General features: G+C 38.9%; 1 protein-coding gene across 1 annotated transcript in view; it reads right to left on the bottom strand.

Annotated features, from left to right (window-relative positions):
- Positions 1-15,564, bottom strand: part of REXO5 (RNA exonuclease 5) — a 43,210-nt gene extending 27,646 nt beyond the window's left edge. Inside the window, exons 1-8 of the mRNA XM_007466276.1 lie at positions 15,470-15,564; positions 15,194-15,338; positions 10,396-10,508; positions 9,329-9,455; positions 7,924-8,020; positions 4,598-4,741; positions 2,184-2,272; positions 1,115-1,230 (exon numbers count right to left, since the gene is read on the bottom strand). Of these exons, the coding sequence (XP_007466338.1) occupies positions 1,115-1,230; positions 2,184-2,272; positions 4,598-4,741; positions 7,924-8,020; positions 9,329-9,455; positions 10,396-10,508; positions 15,194-15,334 (827 nt within the window). The 5' untranslated portion in view covers positions 15,335-15,338; positions 15,470-15,564. The remainder of the gene's footprint in view (positions 1-1,114; positions 1,231-2,183; positions 2,273-4,597; positions 4,742-7,923; positions 8,021-9,328; positions 9,456-10,395; positions 10,509-15,193; positions 15,339-15,469) is intronic.
- Between the last annotated feature and the right edge of the window lie 3 nt (positions 15,565-15,567).

Here is a 15,567-nt window from a genome sequence, read left to right as displayed (position 1 = left end):
ACCCCCCAAAAAAAAAAAAAAAGCCTGCCCATAATCCCACCACCCAGAGATCATTTTTTACACTTTAGTAAATATTGTATCATATTTTTTGATACATATGTATTCATATATATGTTTCATTTTTATAATCATGGGAATTCCCTGGCAGTCCAGTGGTTAGGACTCCATGCTTTCACTGCCGTGGGCCTGGGTTCAATCCCTGGTCAGGAAACTAAGATCCCGCAAGCCACGTGGTATGGCCCAAGAAAAAGGAATCATAATGCCTATGCTACTTTATAATATGATCATAACATGTGCTATATATCATGAACAAGTTTTCACATCAATAAATCTATTTCAGCACATCCTTTTAAATGGTTAGTACTCCATTAGATGAATATAACATTCTAACCAACCCCCTACTTTCATTCATATTCCCATATTTCTGCAATAGTATGACAAATACCCTTATACATACATCTTTGTCACCTATGACTGTTCCCTAAAAATACTAATTGTCATGTCTGCCAACAGCAGTCTTTATCACCATCGTGGCCTCTCTGTGCCTAAGTAAGCATGAATTGATAGGTGCAACTACAATGCGCAGCAACGGTAATGTTTCACTGGCTTTTCTTTGCCTAATCACTGTAGTGTGTACATTCTGAAATTACTTGCTAATCTTTGGAAAGACAGAGAAAATTTTTTGAGCTTCAAATTTCTGTTGTGGAAACACTTAGTTTTGTTTTGGTTTCTGAGGTCAAGGCAGATTAAGCTCTAAAATCATTTGACTGCCAGAAGATGATTTACAGATTTTTCAGATGGTGTCTCATCAGAGAGCAAAGCTGTTTGGCAGTTGCTAGATAACGATTACAACTGTCAGATTCTATGACAAGGAAGATAATATTCTGGTGACTTAGGTCACAGGAAGATTAGAGAGCAAGAAAGGCAAGAGCATTATACACCGACATTGTGCAATTTCAGTATTAAAATTTCTAGTTGTGGCACCCCAGCCTTTTCTTTGATAATAAATAAGTAGATAATACCTAACTAAACAGAAGCTACAGGCTATTCCTGTTAAGTCTCATTCCACTCTAGTCTGACAGCTATAGCGAGCTGGAGGCAGGGTGAAAAATACCTGGTGAGGTAGTCCACAATCTTGTTGTCAGGTTTAACAAGTTCATCCATAACACAGCAGCCTCCTTCAGCAACCAGTGAGATGCGTGTTAGTTCTCGCCCCTTGGATGTCAAGCACTGAAAGACCAGGATGTAGATAGGCTGCTAAACTGTGGAAACTCTTGCTTCCTCTCATTATTCAAGACTACATCAACTGCCATCTACTCTAATCTACTCTGTGACAATGGCACAGCCTTTTGCTGACTAGAGAATCCAATATGAATGAAATTAAAGTTAAGCAGGCTGCTGAACATTACACTTAAAGTAACCAACACAGTACAATTTCTCTGGGAAGGATGTGCCCGAGAGGGACAGAAATACTAACATCAATTATAATTGTACTATTTACTGTGTACTACAACCCAGTATTATGCTAAGTACCAAAAAAATAATTTTTATTAGCACACTCTATTATCTAACACAATACTAAGCATTTTATATACCACCTCATAATAACCCCATGAAGTAGCCCCTAATATTATCCCTGCTTCACAGAGGGAGAACTAGGGAATTTGTCCAAGGTGACAGGCAAGGCCAGGATACACATCCTGATAGGACAGACTCCAAATCCTTAGCTCTTAGCCACTCTGTTCAGTGTTGAGAAACTGTTACTTGAGTACTAAGTGAGAGGGGATACACTGCCTCTGAAAGGAGACTTACTGATTAGACAAAGTAAAACATAAGGGGAGCTTAAGCAGGAAAATCCTACTTCTGATCTTAAATGTGTAAAACTAAGCCAAACCAATGGTAATTCAGGCAAAGTCTTCAAGGCAATAACAACAAAACACTTGTTCAAAAGACAGAAGCAATCAACTTCTAGTAATATTCAAAAATTAGATTAAATATATCAACTAGTTAGAAAACTTATGTGATATTTATTTCTCATCCTGGAGCAAAGATCCAACTTTTCTAAAATGTGATTAAATGGGTCTACTTTCAGTTATTTAAACTGAATACTAGAACTGAACGCACTCAAGAAAACTAGACCCTAGTTTGCAACACTCCAGCTAAAAATCAAAAGTAGTACTTACCATTTCACAGTCAAGCCCAAAGAGAGGACTGTTGTTGGTTATAAAACCACAACATTTTGTAGGCACAAAGTTTTCACAGTCAGGAAAACCTAGGAGGAAAAGGAATAAAATATTTGCCTTTAGAACTAGAAATGGTAAAAATTACTCCTGTATTTATCCAGGGGAAACTGAGATACCACGTTTGTATGGCACCTTCTCTATGTTAGACACTTGAAATATAAAATTAAATAAGACAATTTCTGTCCTTAATTTTTTCTCCATCTACTCATTTTTATATTTTGGGAGAATAATGTAGGCTGCTGTTATTGGAGATACTAGGGCCTAGACTTCCTTGCAGTTACCAAGTAACAATTTTTTCCTCCTTATTAGAAATTATAATTAAATTGTGGCTAAATCCAAAGTCACTGGACCTTTCCCATGTAGGCACTAAGGAAGGATGAATAAAGTGTGCAAACGACTGCATGTGGCATCTTTCTTTCCTAAATAAAACAAGAAAAAGTAGGAATGAGATTCTACCATAGCAGAGATCTAAAAGGATTTCATGGTAGGCAGAATGTTTAACATTCACCATATGCACTCTTGTACTCAACTCTACCCTTAAAATTTCTCCAAGATCTCTCTTTAGAAACGTGACTCATTTTCTGGAATCATAGCCTGAAAATTCCCTACAGAGGCTCAGACACAGGCTTAAGGTATCCCTTCCATTGTGTACCCTAAGTCAGTAACCAGGCACATTCAGTTCAGAGGCCCAAAAGTGTCTGAATCATTGAAGATTCCTACCTTCAGACAGAGGCTGAAACAGTAAAGGTAATATCTAGATCTTATTTGACAAGAAATTAAGGGGAGTATGAAAAGCTTTGACCAGTTTCTATGTCACAGTACCCTGAAATTTCCAACTGATTACAATTAAAAGAACCAAAATACAGTCTAGACCAGAAAGGAGTACCCCCAAATCCTGGAGACATTATACTTGCTGCCCTCCTTATCTATATTATTAGTACCAATAATAACAAAGAATAACTTTTTTAAAGCACTATGTGCCCCATGCTAAGCTCATTTTGTACATTAACTCAATTAATCCTCATGGCAATACTATGATATATGAACTATTAACTCCCCAAAGACAGCCCAATTAAGAAACGGACAAAGGATCTGAAAAAATATACAAATGGCCAATAAGCTTATAAAAAGATGCTCAATATCATCAGCCATCAGAGAAATGCAAACCAAAATCACAATGAGATACTACTTCACACACACTAGGATGGGTATAATCAAAAAGGCAGAGCACAGCAAGTGTTGGTAAGGATGTACAAATTGGAACCCTTATACATTGCTGGAGGGAATGTAAAATGGTGCACCTGCTTTGTAAGACAGTCTGATAGTTCCTTAAAGGTTAAACAAAGAGTTACCATAGGATCTAGCAGTTCTACTCCTAGGTATATACTCAAGAAAAATGAAAACATATGTCCACACAAAAACTTGTATCTGAATATTCAAAGTAGCATTATTCATAACATCCCCGAGGTGGAAACAACCCAAATGTCATCAACTGATGACTGGATAAATAAAATGTATAACCATACATGGAATATCATTAGAATGAAAATAAATGAAGTAATGATACATGCTACAACATGGATGACCCTTGAAAATTTGATGCTAAGTGAAAGAAGCCAGTTACAAAAGACCACATATTGTATGATTCCATTTATATTCACAATAGGTAAATCTATTAACAGAAAGTAATTAGTAGTTGCCTAGGGCTAAAGGGCACTGGGGGGAAACGATAGTACAGGGTTTCTTTTAGGGTTATGAACATGTTCTAAAGTGATTGTAGTGATGGTTGAAAAACTCTGTAAACATACTAGAAACTACTGAAATTGTATACTTTAAATGGGTGAACTGAATGGTAGGTTAATCATAACTCAATAGGGCTTTTTTTTTTTTTAAGGAATTTTAACATGACTGCTGTGATTAAGAGGTAATAAATCAAAGAATTTTTATTAAATTCTTGCTACATAACAGACCAAGGCTCTGAGCCTAGACTTGTCCTATTTATTAAAGAAAATGGGGTGGGATGGGTGGGAGAAGGATTAGAAGTACCAGAGAAGTGTTAAAGTTTTAAAGACATATTGACTTCTTTTCAATATACTAAGGAATGAAATAAAAATGAAAAAGGAATAATTTTCCCACAATATTTAAGGTCATGTTCACGTACTACCTAAAATCAATAATGGTACACATCCTACACTTGAGGATACATTGCACTGAAAGTATTTCCTCTTTAGTAGAAGATGGAATAAATCACTTGGAAAGCAGCCCATAAAATTGAACTTTCAACAGTAATATTTTAAAATAAACTGATACATATTCTGCCATTGTTACCAACATCAGGTTAAATCTAAACCAACCTTGTAACGGAAAGTGATATGTTTTCATTTCCTCCTTTGTGAGAAGGCATCTGGTCAACCTTACTTTCTTAGAGCCATACTTTTTAACGATGGGGTCATTCTGCAGGTTGATGCTGACTTCTGAGCTGGAAGAAGGTAAAGACCCTGAAACAAGGACAATCATACATATGTTAGAATCTGTGTTTAACAACCCTCAGAGGACATGTCCTTTTAATGTTGTATAGGGTAAGCATGATGAAGATCAAAAGATTTTTAAGACCCAGCCCCAACTTTAAAGGAGCTTGCACTCTCATACACTTATAAAGAACACAAAGAGAAAATAAGTCTCAAATGGGTTATAATAATAAAAGCTATAAAAGGGAAAGGGAGAATATACTGGCTGAGATGGTTAGAGATGGTTCAAGAGAAGAAAAGATTAGCTGAGTCTTAAAGAAAAGGCAGAATTCAGATATTTGGTGTATTAGACCAGTCTGTTACAGTGTCTGCCACTCCTAATAGCCCATTCTAGCTAAATCTACTGCACCCCTAACCACTTGCTCAAGCACCAGCAGGGGTGCTGGTTCTTTAAGCAGGGCTGGTTACTGATTGGATTAAGAGTGGGGACTTGGCTAAAGAGGGAGCTATCTATAAACTGACCAGTGACTTGATATTCCTTGTCAAGACATGCTCAAAAGGGACAAGGGTAATTAGCTAAGCTGATCAGATTGCTTGCTTTCAGAACTGAACTAGGAAATAAAGAGAACACACCAGTTAGAACAGGAAACAAAGAAGCTAAGATGCCATGAAAGGGATGGAGAACAGCTCTTCACCAGAGGCATTTAGATTCTTGATGACTTTTAGTCCACATGTCCTTCAAATAATACCCTCTCACTTAAGGTGGCCTCAGCGAGTGCCTGGTCCTTGCAACCAAAAATGCCAAAGAATCAAAAGTAAGGAAAGAGGGCATCCCAGGTAAGATAGAAACGTACAAAGCAAACTTGGTATGGTAGTGACTAGACCAGTCGGGGAGAAAAAAAGGTCTTTGTAGAAGAGCAGTAAGAAACAAGGTTGAAAGAGGAGGATAAAAGTGAATTGTAGACCACTGCGAATGCCAGGCTCAAGAGTTTGAATTTTAGTCCATCATTTCATATATAAGGTGGAGCAACAGAAAGTTCCTGAGAAGTGAAGTGGCATAACCAAACAGTACTTTAAGAAAGATCAACCTCAAAGATATGTGGAAAATGAAGCAGAGAGAGAAATGAGAAATGACTTTGCAATAATTCTGGCAAAAAAAAGAGTCTGGATTAAGATGATGGAGGGAGGAAAAAGGTTATAAGAAAGAAACACTACACAAGAAAAACCGGTAGAGGGACTTCCCTGTTGGCTCCCAATGCAGGGGGCGCGAGTTAAGACTGCACTCCCAATGTAGGGGGCCTGGGTTCGATCCCTGGTCAGGGAACTAGATCCCACATGCATGCCTCAACTAAGAGTTCTCATGCCACAACTAAGGAGCTCCCAAGCCACAACTAAAGGAGCCCGCCTGCCACAACTAAGGAGCCCACAAACCACAACTAAGACCCAGCACAAATAAATATTTTTTTTAAAAAAAGGAAAAACTGGTAGAGCATAGTGACAGAGTAATTCAGTTCAGTCAACAAAATATTTACTGAGTACTTATTATATGCCTGGTATTGCTCTAGCCAGTAGATTCCCCAATGAGCAAAATCAACAAAATTCTCTTAAATTCTAGGTGATCTTAAATTCTAGTTGGGACGATGGACAATAAACAAACAAATACATAATATAGCAGGTGAGGATAAGGACTATGGAGAAAAGTAAAGGAGAAAAAGGAGGAAAGGGAGTGCTGGGGCAGGAAAAGGGTTAATGTCATATATTTTATAACCAGGGAAGGTCTCTCTGATAAAGTAACATTTGAATACATTCTTAATAGCAAAGGGAATGAGTCATGAAGATTAGGTATGGGGAGCCAAAAGAAAAGTAATTCTAAAATTCAATACTGGTGGCTTAGAGAAAAACAGTACCAACAGAAAAGGGGATTTGAAGTTGGGAGTCTGTTATTTAGGGATGAGAAAAATGCTTTTATATATGCTATGATTGAGGGTACAGTGGAGTATCCAGGTAGCAACATCCAGCAGGCAGTTGAAAATGCAGGTCTGGAGTTTGGGATATCAAACCTAAAGACAGAGGAGTTATCCACAGAAGAGTGATGGATAAACTGGGGAAGAACAGATGAATATTTCAAAAGAGAACTGAAGAAAGATCAAAGTGTATGGACTATATCTTGGGGACTTCGATATTTATTTAGGTTGGGAAAATGAAGCAAAATCCTTAGGAGGACAGAGAAGTAGCTATAACCCTCTAGCTCCTCAATGCTTACAGGATAAAATCCAAAGTCCTTAGCATGGCATTTACAGCCTGCAAGACAAAGCTTTAACCTACCTCTAAGTCTCTCTCTCACCACTACCCGCCCTCTTATTCCATCTCCACCCCCTAATCATCCTCAACAATCTATATTCTTCAGTCACATCAATTTCTTTTTTCTGATTACATCCTTTCTTTTACAGCTCAATGTCTTTACCTGAGTTTTGAATCTCACAATGACTACTCTGTGATTCACTCAAAGATGTTTAAAATACAGTGGATGCCAAATTAAACAAAGCTGCAGGTCTGATATGGACATCTATTAGAAGGAAAGGGGAACAATGGAAAGGTAGGAAGTTAGAAGCTTTTGAGACAGAAGATAACAGCAAACACAGTCATGGAGGATATGCAAAGAAATCACTAGTTATTCCTCACCACTTTTTCATGTCCCCTCAGTGCAGCTATTCAATAATTTAATTATTTCTGAACAAATATACAAAAAGCATTATTGAACAATACTTACCTTACTATGTGCAATGAACTGTTAAGGTCTATTCCATCACTCACCTCCTCTCCCCGCAAAAGAGAAGGTCAGCTACAACTTGCTAACAGGACACAACCCAGTTTGAAAAACACTGCTATCATGGATATTTATACTTTAGCTGGCCAGCACCCTAATCTGCCACTGTGAGTAGTATTAGTGAGTATCCCCTACATTAGTCAAAGGCAAGATCTTCCTTCCCATGTGTACACTTGTGGGTACAAAGACCCAGTGACAGTTTGAGTCCAGTGTCAGTGATATCCAGGGAGCAGACTTAGCTATCTAACTTAACCAAATGATTGCTGAGGCATGAACCCTGGTTATGTTTCCTGCTATCTAATCCGCCTTGGTACTTACCCATTTTTTCCTTAAAACACACACACACACAAAATTGCTTTTCTGCTTAAGTTACTTATAGTCATACCTTCCATTCCTTTAGGCAGATCCCCAATTATTTGTTTCTTTTGCAGCCCAATGATATCAGCTAGGAAATCAGATGATGGGGGAGGCAAGCAGAACTTCTGAAAATACATAATAGGTTGTTACAAAAATGCTTGAAAACAGTTAAAATACTGTCAGACCTAGACTTTTATTGTCAGCTCAGTGCTATGAAAGATCTGGACCTTAATTGTTTGCATTGTAAAATGAGGACTGTTTCCTTAAGTTGTAAAAGTGACTAAATAAGTGAAGCCATATTTATCCCACCACAGAAATTTTCTTTGCTTCTCTAATTACACACTATACAAAAGAAACAAACATTACAAAAATGTATAACTTAGAAAAGCAAAGTTCCTTATATTTTTCAAAGCACTTTCATATCTATTACTTTAGTGGATAACATTCCAGGTAGATGACACAGAAAAGTAAATAGATTGAGAGTTCAAGTCTCAGGCTCACCTGGGCTTCAATTCCAGCTGTAAATTCCACTTACTAGCTGTAACTTGGGTGCGTTACTCAGTTTCCTTATGTATAAAATGGGAATAAAAAAGTATCTCTTGGGGCTTCCCTGGTGGCACAGTGGTTGAGAGTCCTCCTGCCGATGCAAGGGACATGGGTTCGTGCCCCGGTCCGGGAAGATCCCACATGCCGCGGAGCGGCTGGGCCTGTGAGCCATGGCCGCTGAGCCTGCGCGTCCGGAGCCTGTGCTCCGCAACGGGAGAGGCCACAACAGTGAGAGGCCCACATACCGCAAAAAAAAAAAAAAAAAGTATCTCTTATAGGACTATTGTAAGAATTAAAGATGATGCATACAGTATGATTAATATAGGGCCTAACACATAGGTAGTGTTCAATAAATGAAAGCAAAAAAAGAAAATGGAGACCCAAGGGGGTTAGGTTAGGGCTCACCAATTCAAATGCTCTCAGGGGTAAATGGATGAAACAGTCTGATAAAGAATGGAGGAGGCTATGGTAAAATGGAGAGCACATGCCCTTTCTAAAGACAGCTGCTATTCAGCTCCAGATACTGTTTTAAGGGAACCTAATCTTGTGATGCTGTCAAGAGAAGCCAAAAAATATAGGTTTTATGTAAATTTTTCAATTTTTGAAAACACCAAAGCCCAAATAAAATGTGACAATATCAACTATAATCTGGGAACTAGATTGCAATCTGGGATTAAGGGTTTTGCCTAGATTACCAAAGAAAAAAATGAGAGATAAATCTAATTTCAACAGTCTAATCTCAGGTATCAAGTATAATCTTTTTAGCTTTCTACAACTTCTATTGCTTGTTCAATCAGGTTGCCAAAGAGCACAATTTGAGACATGTGCACTAATCTCTGAGTGTGAGGACCTGACTCAGGTCCGAATACAAAGTTTTCTTAACTTACGTGTCTGAATGCCTTTCGGAGAAGCCCAAACTCCAAATAGAACCTGTAAAAGTGTAGCTGACTCATTCCCTGCAGTATAAAAACCACCACATTGTTCAGGTGGTTTTGGTGAAAAAGCTGGCACCAGCTGTTGAAAAATAAAACGAACAAAGCTAAGACTGATACCGTCAAGTCAGTTACAGACATACAGAAGGGAAGTGTGAGAAAAGCACTGAGCAACAGATATTGGAGTTTATCATCACTCACTGACTGCCTGGAAATGGAAAACAGCTATTACTGCACAGAATTCAAATAAAGATCTCTTGAGATAATTATTTATTCCATTCAAATCAAGTATAATAGCAAGTAAAACACAATGCATTCAAATCCAAAATCCTATTAAGCTCAGTTTACAAAGGCATATCTTCAAGATCCAAATCTGCTCTACAGTCCTTCCTAAGCCAGTAATGTGACCGGCTTCCAGAAAGCCAGTTCAGATAAAGTGACAGAGCAATGATAGTATCTGTTAAGGCAGAAGCGGGCTTTTAAGGTTTGTAGCCACTCCACCCCCAGACGGAAGTGTACATATGAAAATCTCTCTACTGTGTATTGGTACATACAGAAATGCAATTTTCATTAGATATTTAATAATGGCATTGAGGATATCAGAATAGTAAAATTCTCTTTGCCCTTATTTGTAAAAGAAGAAAAAAGACTGGGATTCTTAATACATGATCATGTTATTTCAATCAGGTCTCCACTGGAGATTATAAACAAAATACCTATAGCAGCCAGACAGACACTGTAAATAAGGGAAGCAGGCCAGGTGGGACACTGAAGTGTACATCTATAATAGGAGGCCACTATTCAGCTTCAACAAATTGTTGCCATAGGGACAGCTGCCAGAGTTTTTCAAAGTAAAAAATATGGATATAAAGGGATTCCCAAGTTAAATTGTTGGCAACTTTGTAAAAAAAAAAAATTCAGGACATTCTGTGTGGCAAATAAAAAACATCAGGTAGACATGGTCCTCTAGATACCAATATGAAACCTCAGGTCTATACCCACCATTTATGTTCTTCTCATACCTAGGTTTAGGAACACTGGATTTGCCCAGAACTGCATACTTCAGCAATTCACATAGCTGGCCATGAGTTATTTCACAGGTATCAGAAAATAAAATGGTAGATAAGCAGGCTTTCTGCAAAGATAAATCAGAGTATAACAAATTATGATTATAAAGAACATCAAAAAAACACGGCAAATTTTTAAATATTCTAGTTTCTATTATTTTAGCATACTCTAAACATAAAGGAGGATTCTTACTAATTAGAAATGAAGGTCTAAAACAACAACCTGTGATATGACATTATTAATAGGATATTTAATAAACACTGATACAGAACCTTAATTATAGACACTTGGTTATGTGCTAGGGATAGCAGCATGAATAAAACACGACTCATGCTCTCAAGAAGTCCATTCTACTAGGAGGAAAAATGCAGAAACAGTAATTCCAATATAATGTGGGTGCTACTATAAAGGTAAGGGAGCAAAAGAGGCTAACTAACTGCCTTGGGGATTGGAGAGTTTTGGAGATAGCATCACTGAGATGAAAATAATGGAGTTGAACCTTGAAAATAATGAGTCAGCCAGGTAGGAGGAAACATTGTGTCTAAACAGTTTGGTTTGGCTGGAGTCAAGACTGCAGGTTACAGAGCAATAGAGATATGAGAGAAGAGAGAAGTGGGAGCCAATTCATAGATGATCAATGTGGTCTAACCTAAGGAGTCAGACTTTAAGCCTCTCTTTAAAATAGCTTTGTACTTAGATATAGTTATTAAAGTAATTCATGCTTGTAAAAAACGTCAGATAATAGAGAAGGGTAAAACAGATAAAACACAACAAATAAGTGAAAATAAGTCACCTGTATTTGTACAATTCAAGTACAAGTAATACCACTTTCATTTTGGTCTGGGAGGCAGCAGAGTAATAGTGGTTAGGAGCTCAAGCCCTTGAGTCACGCTACCTGAGTTCAAATACCAAGCTCTACCATTTTTTTTTTTTTTAATTTAATTATTTGGCTGCGTCGGGTCTTAGTTGCAACATGCAGGATCTTCGTTGCAGCACGAAGATTCATTTTGGCACATGGGCTCAGTAGTTGCGGCACACAGGCTCTCTAGTGGTGAGCAGGCTCTAGAGTGGGCAGGCTCAGTAGCTGCAGTGCGCGGGCTTAGTTGAGCTGCAGCATGTGGGATCTTAGTTCCCGGACCAGGTATCAAACCCACGTCCCTGCACTTGAAGGCGGACACCAGGGAAGTCCCCCAAAGCTCTACCATCTTAAGTGCCTTAAGATGTTAAGAGCTTAGGGACAAGTGCCTTGACCTCTCTAAGACTAAGTTTTTTTCATTTACAGAATAACTACAATTCTACCTCATGAGATTACTGGGAAGACCAATGAGGTACATTGTAAGTGCAATGTACTGAGGCCAGTGCCTGACATACCCTAAGATAAGTACTTAAACACCAGGCATTATTATTATTATTATTGCTATTTTCCCCTGTGACTGTTTAAAGCTAATGTTGAACACTTATTATTAGTCATTTACAGTTCTGAGCACTTTATATCTATTAAATCATTTAATTCTTAAGTCTTCTCAAGTGGGCACTACTGTTATCCCCATTTCACAGATAAAGAAATGAAGGAACAGATAAATGGCAGAACCAAGACCAGAATGCAAGCTACAGATAAAGAAATGGAGGAACAGGGGCTTCCCTGGTGGCACAGTGGTTAAGAATCCGCCTGCCAATGCAGGGGACATGGGTTCAAGCCCTGGTCCGGGAAGATCCCACGTGCCGCGGAGCAACAAAGCCCGTGCACCACAACTACTGAGCCTGCGAACCACAACTACTGAGCCCATGCACCTAGAGCCCATGCTCCGCAACAAGAGAAGCCACCGCAATGAGAAGCCCGCGCACCACAACAAAGAGTAGCCCCCACTCGATGCAACTAGAGAAAGCCCGTGCGCAGCAATGAAGACCCAACGCAGCCAAAAATAAATAAAATAAATAATAAAAAATAAAATTAGAAAAAAGAAATGGAGGAACAGATAAGTGGCAGAACCAAGACCAGAATGCAGGCTGCAAAGCCCAAACTCTTTTCATCTCTACTTTATACGTTTCCCAAGGGATTATACTTTACATTGTTTTGTAACCAACTCCCGCCACCAAGAAAAAAAAAAGAGAAAAAAAAAATTGGGGCGTTCCCTAGCAGTCCAGTGGTTAGGACTAGGCGCTTTCACTGCCATGGCCCAGGTTCAATCCCTGGTCAGGGAACAGAGATCCTGCAAGCTGCGTAGCGTGGCCAAAAAAAAAAAAAAAGCTGTAAATATCTTTCCATATCTGTTAAACATAACAAAAGTCAATTTTAATAATAGTCCACTCTTTCAATTTACTTAAAACATAATTTATTTGAAAAAAATTCCCTATTGATGACACTGTTGTTTTAAAAAATTATGAACAGTATTATGATAAGCATCCTTGTACACCTATTTCCTCAGGATAAATTCCTGGTCAAAATAAGCATATATATCTTATATTCTGACAATATTGCTAACTCCTGAAAGAATATACCAATTTATATTTACCAAACAAAACTGTATCATATTGATAATGTATGAGTAAGGAATCTATATGGCAGTGAGTAATCATGGTTGCCGAACATGCGATGTCAGAGGCTGAGCAGGGTGAGGAGGGCATCCTATAGGGGAGAAAGCCCAGGACTAGGGGTAGGAACCCAGGATATATAAGCAGGACAGTGGCCCAATGTGAAGTGTCAAAGCCTGAGCGGTATGAGGAGGGCATCCATGCAGTGGCAACTGGAGAGCAGTGAGGCTGGCATCAGATGTCAGAAATTGTTTAAGGTAAGGAGGGCAACAATGCTGAGGGACAAAGACGGCTGTCACTGAATTCAAAGCCTGAAAAGGGTGCGGGTGTCCGTGTGAGAAGGATGAGGGTAGTAGCTTGTCACAGCAGCAATGAAGGCATTCAGATAGGAGAGTAACCTGGTATAAGACGCAGAATGACAGGGCCAAGCAGGGTAAGGAAGGTGTGAGGGTGTGGGGCAATGGCAGCAATGGGGGACTGATCAAATACATTGAAGATAATGGGAGTCAGTTTTCTCACTGTTATATAAGGAAGTTATAAATATGAAAAGGGAGAAAACTAGAATGAACCCTGTGGAATTGGATTGGAAGTAGAGATATTGATATGAATTCATAGTTTTTCAATATGTATACAGAAAAATATTTAAATGTAAACATACGTATGTGTGTATAAACATATACACACATATTACCTAGCTCTCTTTTTGGGAGTAGTGACATACCAATAGCAATAAACACATCTAGCATCCAGATCTTGATTTCTAAATGTCACTCTCCACTAAAAAGAACTAAGTCTCCTGGCAGAAGCAGCCGATTCCAGGGCTGGGGCAGGGAAAGCACAGAAGAGTCTGGAACATCTTTTTGTGCCAGAAAAATAAGGAAATGCTCAAGCATGATGGGGTCATGTTAAAGGGACACAGAAGCTAGCTTAATGGCCAAATCTGGGATATTTTGAGCAGCAAAATAAATACAGTAATGGATTATAACTCAATGAATAAAATAGGTATCCACAAATTCATACTAATAAAAAAATGAATAAACTGCAAGTTTAATGAGGAAGCATCTCCCCACAAAACAACAGAGAAAAAGTGTAACTTTAGAGAAGTTTAGCACACACGTTCTTAATCAAGTTATCAAGGTTAACATCACCAGTAATGGGACAAATCAAACTTGTGTACAACCTGATAAAATACAAGAGAACAGAATATCACTTCTGTGATATTCCTGCCAAAGATGTATAATCTGAATCTAATTAATGAGGAAACAAACAAACCTAACTTCTACAAAATAACTGGTCCAGGATTCTTCAAAGGTAGTAATGTCACAAATGTCAAAGAAAAGACTGAACAGTTGTTTGGATTGAAGGAGACATGACAACTAACTGTAACACATGATTCTAGACTTGATCTTATTGCTAAAAAGGACATTATTAGAACAACTGGAGAAACTTGAATGGGGTCTGAGTATTAGATGGTAGCAATATATCCATGTTATTTCCTGATTTTGATGGTTGCATTTTAGTTATGTAGATTGTAGGAAATATGTAAACACTAAAATATGGGTGGGGGGAGGCATTCTGTTAGCAACTACAGTACTTTCAAATGTTGGCTGGGGGGTAGTTTTTGATACTGTCCTTGCAAATTTTCTTTAAGTTTGTTTCAAAATAAAGTGATGAGACTGTCAACTTCCTTCGACATTCTACCACGTTAACCTTTAAAAAATTGCTTTGCCAATCGGATAGGCCAAAAAAAAGAAAAAGGAATCCCATTTAAAAAACGTTTTCATAGCACTAATTCCCTTCTATATAACTGATTTATCATTATCTATTGTTTATCTTCTTTCTCTCTCCACTAGTAAAGGTAGTAGTGATCTCTGCCTAGGAAGACAATAGAAATCTGATGACTAAAGGGATGAAAGGCATTATTTAGCTCTCAATAAATGACAGAGATGATCATCAATTTTATTCCCCTATGGGAATGTAAACTGCACGAGTGCAGGGGATTTTGTGCTTTTATGCACTGGGATACTTCCAGAAGCTAGAGCAATTCCTGGCATACAGAAGACTTCAATAAATATCTGTTGAACGAACATTCTTCTCGTGTGCCAGGCACAATACCTGTTTTAAACCGCCAATATCAGCCCTAAGGTATGTGGTATCGTATTATCATTTGGGAGCTCCAAACTGCCTCGGGCCGCCCATTCGGGATCCCCCGTTGCTCACCTTGGCCTCGGGCTGCTGCCTCTCCTCAAGATCCCAACGGTCTCTCATCACCTCTGACGCCCCGACCAGCTTATTCGGGACCCGCCTCCTCTTCCTGCCCTTCTTGGGGGTCCTCCCGGTCCTTTCCTTCTCTGGCTCCATGAGCCTGTGGAGAAAGATCGGTTAGAGATGAGAAAACCGCGACGCCCAGATGGCCAGGGCCGTCTCCTGAGTGGGGAGCACAAGGGTTTCGATAGCCTACAACCCTCCTCAGATCCTCTCCTTAATTCAGTTTACGAAGCGCTCCCCGCCCGCCTCGGAAAGGGAGGGTGCCAACGGTCTTCCCCGTTAACGCGGCAAAGAAAACCACGCCGCACCAACCCAAACGGCTTTAC

The sequence above is a fragment of the Lipotes vexillifer genome, unplaced genomic scaffold (genome assembly GCF_000442215.2).
Source record: "Lipotes vexillifer unplaced genomic scaffold, Lipotes_vexillifer_v1.1 scaffold783, whole genome shotgun sequence".
NCBI classification, from domain to species: Eukaryota; Metazoa; Chordata; class Mammalia; order Artiodactyla; family Lipotidae; genus Lipotes; species Lipotes vexillifer.
This window is presented reverse-complemented; position numbering and strand designations above follow the sequence as displayed.